Source organism: Limanda limanda, chromosome 6, assembly GCF_963576545.1.
Source record: "Limanda limanda chromosome 6, fLimLim1.1, whole genome shotgun sequence".
NCBI lineage: Eukaryota > Metazoa > Chordata > Actinopteri > Pleuronectiformes > Pleuronectidae > Limanda > Limanda limanda.
The window spans coordinates 26,969,228-26,980,537 of record NC_083641.1 but is presented as its reverse complement, the minus strand read 5'-3'; the positions used below and the strand labels follow the sequence as shown (position 1 = coordinate 26,980,537).

Here is an 11,310-nt window from a genome sequence, read left to right as displayed (position 1 = left end):
CTTGGCGGACACACAATCAAACTGAATTGTTTTCTGGCTCTAGGAAACAAAACAATAACAGTAAAGATTAAAATATGATTTTCTTTGGTTAACGATTTTAGCATGTTAAACCCCTCAAAGAGCCAATTCATTTACCTGAAAATATGTGTATATAACATAATAATAATAATAATAATAATGAAAAAATAATACAACAATTATTATAATAATAAAATAAACTTCTACTAGCACCAATACAATAAGAAGGACAAACAAATGAAATAAGAACAAATTAAGTTTGGAAGTTGCTGTTGTTGTATATGAGCTCATATGTTTTCCTATTGTGTTTTCTTCTTCTGTAGCTGTTACTTGAGCTCCAGCAAGTGCCTCTTATACAGTCTATTCTCTTATGTGTATGAAGGCGGTCCTCCGTTTGACACACCCATCAACAAAATATCTAGTTCCTTCTTCTTCTGTGGTGTGGCTGGCAAAGAGCGAGAGGACGCACTATCAGCACCTTTTGTTGACATGTGGATCAGAAAGTGAATGTCACAATCAAACTGAATTGTTTTCTGGATCTAGGAAATAAAACGATAACAGTAAAAATTAAAATATGTTTTTCTTTGATAGCAATTACAAAAACGTGGAAGTTACTTTTACCTAAGATCATAAACTAAAATATAAATAAGCAAATAAAGAAATAAAAAACAAACCAATTTTCTGCAAACTTTGGTTAACGTTTGGAGCATGTTAAACCCCTCAAAAAGCCAATTCATTTACCTGAAAAAATATATATAATATAATATAATAATTATAAAATATCTACTAGCACCAAAGGATTAATAGTGAAAAACAATACAACAATACAGTGAGAAGAAGAAACATGATAATAAGAACAAATTAAGTTTTAAAGTTGCTGTTTTTTTATATGAGCTCATAGAATGTGTTCTTACCTTTAGAGAAAGTAAGTGGTGTTTTCTTGCGGTGTTTCCTTCTTCTGTTGAGATGATTTGAGCTACAGGAGTCTTTAATATGAAGGGTTTAAAGTTATACTCCGCCTCTGATGGGTGGTGCTTCACTGCCCCTAGTGGTTGTTCACTTCCCGCTGCACTGCTACGGAAACGTTGCCTTCTTCTTCTCTGGTGATTTTCGGAAGGGCTGGCAAAGAGCGAGATTACGCCACCAAGTGGTGTGGATCAGAAAGTTTTATACTGACACAATCAAACTGAATTGTTTTCTGGATCTAGGAAATAAAACGATAACAGTAAAGATTACAATATGTTTTTCTTTGATAGCAATTACAAAGACGTGCAAGTTACTTTTAAAATTCTGCAAACTTTGGTTAACGTTTTGAGCATGTTAAACCCCTTAAAAAGCCAATTCATTTACCTGAACAAATATATATAATATAATAATGATAAAATATCTACTAGCACCAAAGGATTAATAGTGAAAAACAATACAACAATACAGTGAGAAGAAGAAACCTGATAATAAGAACAATTTAAGTTTCAAAGTTGATGTTGTTTTATATGAGCTCATAGAATGTGTTCTTACCTTTAGAGAAAGTAAGTGGTGTTTCCTTCTTCTGTTGAGATGATTTGAGCTACAGGAGTTTTCCGGATGCTGTCCGGGTGTCTCTCTGTTTTACAGTCAATGGTTTTACCTTGTATACTATAGAGGCAACGCCGGGTCTGAACACTAGGGGGAAAACTTTGGTTAACGTTTTTAGCATGTTAAACCCCTCAAAGAGCCAATTCATTTACCTGAAAATATGTGTATATAACATAATATAATAATAATAATAATAATAATGAAAAAATAATACAACAATTATTATAATAATAAAATAAACTTCTACTAGCACCAATACAATAAGAAGGACAAACAAATGAAATAAGAACAAATTAAGTTTGGAAGTTGCTGTTGTTGTATATGAGCTCATATGTTTTCCTATTGTGTTTTCTTCTTCTGTAGCTGTTACTTGAGCTCCAGCAAGTGCCTCTTATACAGTCTATTCTCTTATGTGTATGAAGGCGGTCCTCCGTTTGACACACCCATCAACAAAATATCTAGTTCCTTCTTCTTCTGTGGTGTGGCTGGCAAAGAGCGAGAGGACGCACTATCAGCACCTTTTGTTGACATGTGGATCAGAAAGTGAATGTCACAATCAAACTGAATTGTTTTCTGGATCTAGGAAATAAAACGATAACAGTAAAAATTAAAATATGTTTTTCTTTGATAGCAATTACAAAAACGTGGAAGTTACTTTTACCTAAGATCATAAACTAAAATATAAATAAGCAAATAAAGAAATAAAAAACAAACCAATTTTCTGCAAACTTTGGTTAACGTTTGGAGCATGTTAAACCCCTCAAAAAGCCAATTCATTTACCTGAAAAAATATATATAATATAATATAATAATAATAAAATATCTACTAGCACCAAAGGATTAATAGTGAAAAACAATACAACAATACAGTGAGAAGAAGAAACATGATAATAAGAACAAATTAAGTTTTAAAGTTGCTGTTGTTTTATATGAGCTCATAGAATGTGTTCTTACCTTTAGAGAAAGTAAGTGGTGTTTTCTTGCGGTGTTTCCTTCTTCTGTTGAGATGATTTGAGCTACAGGAGTCTTTAATATGAAGGGTTTAAAGTTATACTCCGCCTCTGATGGGTGGTGCTTCACTGCCCCTAGTGGTTGTTCACTTCCCGCTGCACTGCTACGGAAACGTTGCCTTCTTCTTCTCTGGTGATTTTCGGAAGGGCTGGCAAAGAGCGAGATTACGCCACCAAGTGGTGTGGATCAGAAAGTTTTATACTGACACAATCAAACTGAATTGTTTTCTGGATCTAGGAAATAAAACGATAACAGTAAAGATTACAATATGTTTTTCTTTGATAGCAATTACAAAGACGTGCAAGTTACTTTTAAAATTCTGCAAACTTTGGTTAACGTTTTGAGCATGTTAAACCCCTTAAAAAGCCAATTCATTTACCTGAACAAATATATATAATATAATAATGATAAAATATCTACTAGCACCAAAGGATTAATAGTGAAAAACAATACAACAATACAGTGAGAAGAAGAAACCTGATAATAAGAACAATTTAAGTTTCAAAGTTGATGTTGTTTTATATGAGCTCATAGAATGTGTTCTTACCTTTAGAGAAAGTAAGTGGTGTTTCCTTCTTCTGTTGAGATGATTTGAGCTACAGGAGTTTTCCGGATGCTGTCCGGGTGTCTCTCTGTTTTACAGTCAATGGTTTTACCTTGTATACTATAGAGGCAACGCCGGGTCTGAACACTAGGGGGAAAACTTTGGTTAACGTTTTGAGCATGTTAAACCCCTTAAAAAGCCAATTAATTTACCTGAACAAATATATATAATATAATAATGATAAAATATCTACTAGCACCAAAGGATTAATAGTGAAAAACAATACAACAATACAGTGAGAAGAAGAAACCTGATAATAAGAACAATTTAAGTTTCAAAGTTGATGTTGTTTTATATGAGCTCATAGAATGTGTTCTTACCTTTAGAGAAAGTAAGTGGTGTTTCCTTCTTCTGTTGAGATGATTTGAGCTACAGGAGTTTTCCGGATGCTGTCCGGGTGTCTCTCTGTTTTACAGTCAATGGTTTTACCTTGTATACTATAGAGGCAACGCCGGGTCTGAACACTAGGGGGAAAACTTTGGTTAACGTTTTTAGCATGTTAAACCCCTCAAAGAGCCAATTCATTTACCTGAAAATATGTGTATATAACATAATATAATAATAATAATAATAATAATAATGAAAAAATAATACAACAATTATTATAATAATAAAATAAACTTCTACTAGCACCAATACAATAAGAAGGACAAACAAATGAAATAAGAACAAATTAAGTTTGGAAGTTGCTGTTGTTGTATATGAGCTCATATGTTTTCCTATTGTGTTTTCTTCTTCTGTAGCTGTTACTTGAGCTCCAGCAAGTGCCTCTTATACAGTCTATTCTCTTATGTGTATGAAGGCGGTCCTCCGTTTGACACACCCATCAACAAAATATCTAGTTCCTTCTTCTTCTGTGGTGTGGCTGGCAAAGAGCGAGAGGACGCACTATCAGCACCTTTTGTTGACATGTGGATCAGAAAGTGAATGTCACAATCAAACTGAATTGTTTTCTGGATCTAGGAAATAAAACGATAACAGTAAAAATTAAAATATGTTTTTCTTTGATAGCAATTACAAAAACGTGGAAGTTACTTTTACCTAAGATCATAAACTAAAATATAAATAAGCAAATAAAGAAATAAAAAACAAACCAATTTTCTGCAAACTTTGGTTAACGTTTGGAGCATGTTAAACCCCTCAAAAAGCCAATTCATTTACCTGAAAAAATATATATAATATAATATAATAATAATAAAATATCTACTAGCACCAAAGGATTAATAGTGAAAAACAATACAACAATACAGTGAGAAGAAGAAACATGATAATAAGAACAAATTAAGTTTTAAAGTTGCTGTTGTTTTATATGAGCTCATAGAATGTGTTCTTACCTTTAGAGAAAGTAAGTGGTGTTTTCTTGCGGTGTTTCCTTCTTCTGTTGAGATGATTTGAGCTACAGGAGTCTTTAATATGAAGGGTTTAAAGTTATACTCCGCCTCTGATGGGTGGTGCTTCACTGCCCCTAGTGGTTGTTCACTTCCCGCTGCACTGCTACCTATCTATGGAAACGTTGCCTTCTTCTTCTCTGGTGATTTTCGGAAGGGCTGGCAAAGAGCGAGATTACGCCACCAAGTGGTGTGGATCAGAAAGTTTTATACTGACACAATCAAACTGAATTGTTTTCTGGATCTAGGAAATAAAACGATAACAGTAAAGATTACAATATGTTTTTCTTTGATAGCAATTACAAAGACGTGCAAGTTACTTTTAAAATTCTGCAAACTTTGGTTAACGTTTTGAGCATGTTAAACCCCTTAAAAAGCCAATTCATTTACCTGAACAAATATATATAATATAATAATGATAAAATATCTACTAGCACCAAAGGATTAATAGTGAAAAACAATACAACAATACAGTGAGAAGAAGAAACCTGATAATAAGAACAATTTAAGTTTCAAAGTTGATGTTGTTTTATATGAGCTCATAGAATGTGTTCTTACCTTTAGAGAAAGTAAGTGGTGTTTCCTTCTTCTGTTGAGATGATTTGAGCTACATTAGTTTTCCGGATGTTGTCCGGGTGTCTCTCTGTTTTACAGTCAATGGTTTTACCTTATATACTATAGAGGCAACGCCGGGTCTGAACACCAGGGGGAAAACTTTGGTTAACGTTTTGAGCATGTTAAACCCCTTAAAAAGCCAATTCATTTACCTGAACAAATATATATAATATAATAATAATAAAATATCTACTAGCACCAAAGGATTAATAGTGAAAAACAATACAACAATACAGTGAGAAGAAGAAACCTGATAATAAGAACAATTTAAGTTTCAAAGTTGATGTTGTTTTATATAAGCTCATAGAATGTGTTCTTACCTTTAGAGAAAGTAAGTGGTGTTTCCTTCTTCTGTTGAGATGATTTGAGCTACAGGCGTCTTTAATATGAAGGGTTTAAAGTTATACTCCGCCTCTGATGGGTGGTGCTTCACTGCCCCTAGTGGTTGTTCACTTCCCGCTGCACTGCTACCTATCTATGGAAACGTTGCCTTCTTCTTCTCTGGTGATTTTCGGAAGGGCTGGCAAAGAGCGAGATTACGCCACCAATTGGTGTGGATCAGAAAGTTTTATACTGACACAATCAAACTGAATTGTTTTCTGGATGTAGGAAATAAAACGATAGCAGTAAAGATTACAATATGTTTTTCTTTGATAGCAATTACAAAGACGTGCAAGTTACTTTTAAAATTCTGCAAACTTTGATTAACGTTTTGAGCATGTTAAACCCCTTAAAAAGCCAATTCATTTACCTGAACAAATATATATAATATAATAATGATAAAATATCTACTAGCACCAAAGGATTAATAGTGAAAAACAATACAACAATACAGTGAGAAGAAGAAACCTGATAATAAGAACAATTTAAGTTTCAAAGTTGATGTTGTTTTATATGAGCTCATAGAATGTGTTCTTACCTTTAGAGAAAGTAAGTGGTGTTTCCTTCTTCTGTTGAGATGATTTGAGCTACATTAGTTTTCCGGATGTTGTCCGGGTGTCTCTCTGTTTTACAGTCAATGGTTTTACCTTATATACTATAGAGGCAACGCCGGGTCTGAACACCAGGGGGCAAACTTTGGTTAACGTTTTGAGCATGTTAAACCCCTTAAAAAGCCAATTAATTTACCTGAACAAATATATATAATATAATAATAATAAAATATCTACTAGCACCAAAGGATTAATAGTGAAAAACAATACAACAATACAGTGAGAAGAAGAAACCTGATAATAAGAACAATTTAAGTTTCAAAGTTGATGTTGTTTTATATGAGCTCATAGAATGTGTTCTTACCTTTAGAGAAAGTAAGTGGTGTTTCCTTCTTCTGTTGAGATGATTTGAGCTACAGGAGTTTTCCGGATGCTGTCCGGGTGTCTCTCTGTTTTACAGTCAATGGTTTTACCTTGTATACTATAGAGGCAACGCCGGGTCTGAACACTAGGGGGCAGGGGGGTAAGAGCCAGTCCGTGGCTGCCGGTCAAACGTTAAACAAGTCGACTGCACCACTTGTTTGCATTGTTGAAATCTTTCATGATCATAAAAGAAAGACTGTGATAGACTGTATAAAAGGCGCTGGAGCAAATCATCTCTACACAAGACCTGGAAGTGAATACACCAGTAGGGGGCAGTGCAGGACCACCCATCGGAGGCGGGGCTCCTTGAGCGCCTCTATAGTATATAAGGTAAAACCATTGACTGTAAAACAGAGAGACACCCGGACAACACCTGGACAACTCCTGTAGCTCAAATAATCTCTACAGAAGAAGGAAACACCAACCACTTACTGTCTAACGGTCTAACCCCCCCCCCCCCCTATATACAGGAGGACACGGGCGACGTTCACCCCCCCCCCCCCTCCCCCTCTATATACAGGAGGACACGGGCGACGTTCACCCCCCCTATATACAGGAGAAAAGTTACTTTGAGTGGATTCTTGTACATTCGTCCTTTCACAGATTTCACCTTTCATTTTCTCAGTAATTCTACAGTAGAAATACACAAAAAATATATCTCAGTATAGTCAGAGACACCATGAACAAGAATCCACTCAAAGTAACTTTTAAGGTCTCAAGGAATATTTTTAATAAGCTTTCAAATATTGTTACATTACGAATACAGTGGTCCTTTTTTACAGACTTGCCCTTCAATTTGCAGTAAAAATACATCATTTACATGAACAGATACGTCATGAAGATCAACACAAAAAATCAAATGAGAGACTATAACTAAGATATAGTTGTCTTTTCGTTCTTTTTTAAGCGCTCCGACTATCTATACCGCTTTACCGTATGAGGCAGTAGTAGACGCGCAACAAAAACCCGAGTGGCGGCTGGCTCCCCAGATGACGGCTCACTTTACTGCGGTTCTTTCCATTCACATGCACACATCGAGCAGATCCACGCTCCACTGTCACGGCAGTATTTATTTATTTAGAGCATCGGACCGATTCCCTCACATCAGTGGATCCTCACCTCCTCTGAGATATGATTTGGAAAGTTTCCTCATTTCTTATAAGTAATCTCCAGGTCGCTCTGTGCTTTGTGCGCCTGATGGCTCAGTCCCGTTCACTGCAGCGATCTGATGATACACGCACAGTGTTAGAAGATATTATTAAAACCTATTAATGACTAAGCTGCTGGTTTCAAAGTGAATGCTGACGCAATATGCAAATCTACAGCTGGGCTACAGAATCGGTTACAATTTGGGAGACCCCTCCCTCCGGGTTGCTGAGACGCTGCTTTGGCCTGACACTTCAAGTGTCTGGATGACTGAAACAAGGCAAGGAGGAGTGGTATAAAGACTGCCTGGCTCAGCCTAAGGACCTGCTCACTATTATAAATATCTTTGTCTCCACTGACTCCACGCTACACCTTCACGGCACCTGGAGGGAACACGTCGGGGGGACGCCCGTATTATAAAGTTACGTCTTAACCCCATTTATATTGTGTTTAGATAGTTTTGTATGCAGGTTATTTTTGATTTTTGTTTGTTTAACTTGTTTTAAAACCTTGACTTGTTTTAATTTTTTTATTGTTGGTAGGTGCTGTGGCCCGGAGGCTGCGACCCAATTCCTGGTGGTGGGAGTTCTTCACGACCCGTTTTGTTTGGTTTGCTGTGTCACGGGTGGTCGGCTTTATTAATCCCTCCCCCTTTTGTAAGTATTTTAATTCAAGTGTTTGGTGTGTTTTTGTGTGCTTATTGTGTCTTTGGTAATATGTATTTGATTTATTAAAGTAATTCTCTATTAATTTAAACACTTCTCTTGCCCCAGTGAATCCAAGAACCTGTGCTGTCGCACGTAGTATATATTAATATTCCTGGAGGTGAAACTCCCCAGGTGGCGTTGTGGCAACTATCAATATCCCTGCTTTCTCTCACGCTACAAAGACATTTGAGAAAAGAGTCAAAAGGTAAAGAGAGAGTTAAAAAGAAAAAAAGTTTATTTACCTTGAATTAAAAGAGAAAACCAGATTGTTTTTTTTATTAAATCCAACACAGGCTCTAATTTATAATTTATATAATTTATTTCTTCGGAACTTGGATCACTCCGGAAGTTGTGATATGTTTACCTTGAAGGCATTGTGTGTAATGTAGTTTTTTAAAACACAGCAGCTTTTTCACTTCTTGCTTCTTACACTTTTTATTTTATTTTATATGATCTAAATTCATCTGTTTTGACCTCGGTTAACATGATCATCCTCGTGGTTGTGATGGTCTCAGTCAGCTCCTCCTCTTTGCGGCGGGAATTAGCGGCCTGCCTGCTGTACTCCAGCACCATGCATCCAGTGCCGATGAGGAAGATGAAGGCCTCTCCCAGCAACTCTGCGCCCAGCTCCACAGCCTTGTCCTCATTCAGCGGCTTAATGGTGGAGCCCCGAAAGCCCATGATCCGCATCTTGGTTCTCATCGCAACCCTGTGGTAAACTGTGAGGGAAATGAACAAACAATACACAAGCACATGGAAGTTAGGCTTTCAATAAAAAAAGACTAGGTTTCTCAAATATGCACAAATGTGCTGAATGATACACCTGCAAATACATTAACAAAGATCGTCGTCTGTTGCAATGTTTTGTGTGAATAATAGAAATGTCTATGGTAATTATTTAGAGCTAGAGGCTGTTTTGCTTAAAGTTCTAGGAGACAAAGAATATATATATTTACATTAGTTATATATCTACTATAATTATCTTGGCATCTGCATTGATGAGAACCTTCTCCACTGACTATACCCCCCCCCCCCCTCTCCACCCTGGCTTGGACTGCCACACCCCCTCCTCCAACCACTGAACATTTGTACATTTGCACTAACTGTTACTTTTTTTACTACTGTATTATCCTGCCTATAGTGTATTCATATTTATACATATTTATATTTTTATCCTGCTCATAGTGTATTCATCGTCCTTATATCATACAATTCCTGTTAATACTGTAATATTCCATATATATTTCTTACTGTACAGATCTTATTGATTTACATTTTCACTTTAATATGCACAATACTCTGCACTTTTACTGCTTTTTTTTGCACTTCTGGTTAGATGCTAAACTGCATTTCGTTGTATAAATACTTGTACTGTGCAATGACAATAAAGTTGAATCTAATCTAATTTTAAGTGGTATAACCATGTATTATGTTATTGCTGTTTTTTCCCCCGGGTACTCACTCTGGGCCGGCGGCAGGCAGATGTAGCTTTTGAAGAACTCGCTCCTCCGGGCTCCGGCTTTGATCCGGTTCGCCACCGGCTTGCTCATCTGCCTCACTCCCAGGTAGAGGAGCTTGGCGATGGGGAAGGCACCGACGACCATCTTGGCGGACACACAATCAAACTGAATTGTTTTCTGGCTCTAGGAAACAAAACAATAACAGTAAAGATTAAAATATGATTTTCTTTGGTTAACGATTTTAGCATGTTAAACCCCTCAAAGAGCCAATTCATTTACCTGAAAATATGTGTATATAACATAATATAATAATAATAATAATAGTAATGAAAAAATAATACAACAATTATTATAATAATAAAATAAACTTCTACTAGCACCAATACAATAAGAAGGACAAACAAATGAAATAAGAACAAATTAAGTTTGGAAGTTGCTGTTGTTGTATATGAGCTCATATGTTTTCCTATTGTGTTTTCTTCTTCTGTAGCTGTTACTTGAGCTCCAGCAAGTGCCTCTTATACAGTCTATTCTCTTATGTGTATGAAGGCGGTCCTCCGTTTGACACACCCATCAACAAAATATCTAGTTCCTTCTTCTTCTGTGGTGTGGCTGGCAAAGAGCGAGAGGACGCACTATCAGCACCTTTTGTTGACATGTGGATCAGAAAGTGAATGTCACAATCAAACTGAATTGTTTTCTGGATCTAGGAAATAAAACGATAACAGTAAAAATTAAAATATGTTTTTCTTTGATAGCAATTACAAAAACGTGGAAGTTACTTTTACCTAAGATCATAAACTAAAATATAAATAAGCAAATAAAGAAATAAAAAACAAACCAATTTTCTGCAAACTTTGGTTAACGTTTGGAGCATGTTAAACCCCTCAAAAAGCCAATTCATTTACCTGAAAAAATATATATAATATAATATAATAATAATAAAATATCTACTAGCACCAAAGGATTAATAGTGAAAAACAATACAACAATACAGTGAGAAGAAGAAACATGATAATAAGAACAAATTAAGTTTTAAAGTTGCTGTTGTTTTATATGAGCTCATAGAATGTGTTCTTACCTTTAGAGAAAGTAAGTGGTGTTTTCTTGCGGTGTTTCCTTCTTCTGTTGAGATGATTTGAGCTACAGGAGTCTTTAATATGAAGGGTTTAAAGTTATACTCCGCCTCTGATGGGTGGTGCTTCACTGCCCCTAGTGGTTGTTCACTTCCCGCTGCACTGCTACCTATCTATGGAAACGTTGCCTTCTTCTTCTCTGGTGATTTTCGGAAGGGCTGGCAAAGAGCGAGATTACGCCACCAATTGGTGTGGATCAGAAAGTTTTATACTGACACAATCAAACTGAATTGTTTTCTGGATGTAGGAAATAAAACGATAGCAGTAAAGATTACAATATGTTTTTCTTTGATAG

At 35.9% G+C, this 11,310-nt stretch overlaps 1 protein-coding gene across 1 annotated transcript; it reads right to left on the bottom strand.

The window, feature by feature from the left end:
- Nucleotides 1–8,854: 8,854 nt before the first annotated feature.
- Nucleotides 8,855–10,023, bottom strand: LOC133003011 (optic atrophy 3 protein homolog). Its single transcript, XM_061072598.1, has 2 exons — nucleotides 9,882–10,023; nucleotides 8,855–9,138 (listed from the first exon to the last, which is right to left on the bottom strand). The coding sequence occupies exons 1-2, from the start codon at nucleotides 10,021–10,023 to the stop codon at nucleotides 8,855–8,857; spliced, it is 426 nt and encodes a 141-aa protein (XP_060928581.1).
- Between the last annotated feature and the right edge of the window lie 1,287 nt (nucleotides 10,024–11,310).

Bases quoted from the DNA above. Each gene is read 5' to 3' on its own strand.
- LOC133003011 (XM_061072598.1), bottom strand. From the start codon at position 10,023: ATGGTCGTCGGTGCCTTCCCCATCGCCAAGCTCCTCTACCTGGGAGTG. The intron at 9,139-9,881 runs GTGAGTACCCGG...TTTCCCTCACAG, and splicing joins CTGCCTGCCGCCGGCCCAGA to TTTACCACAGGGTTGCGATG.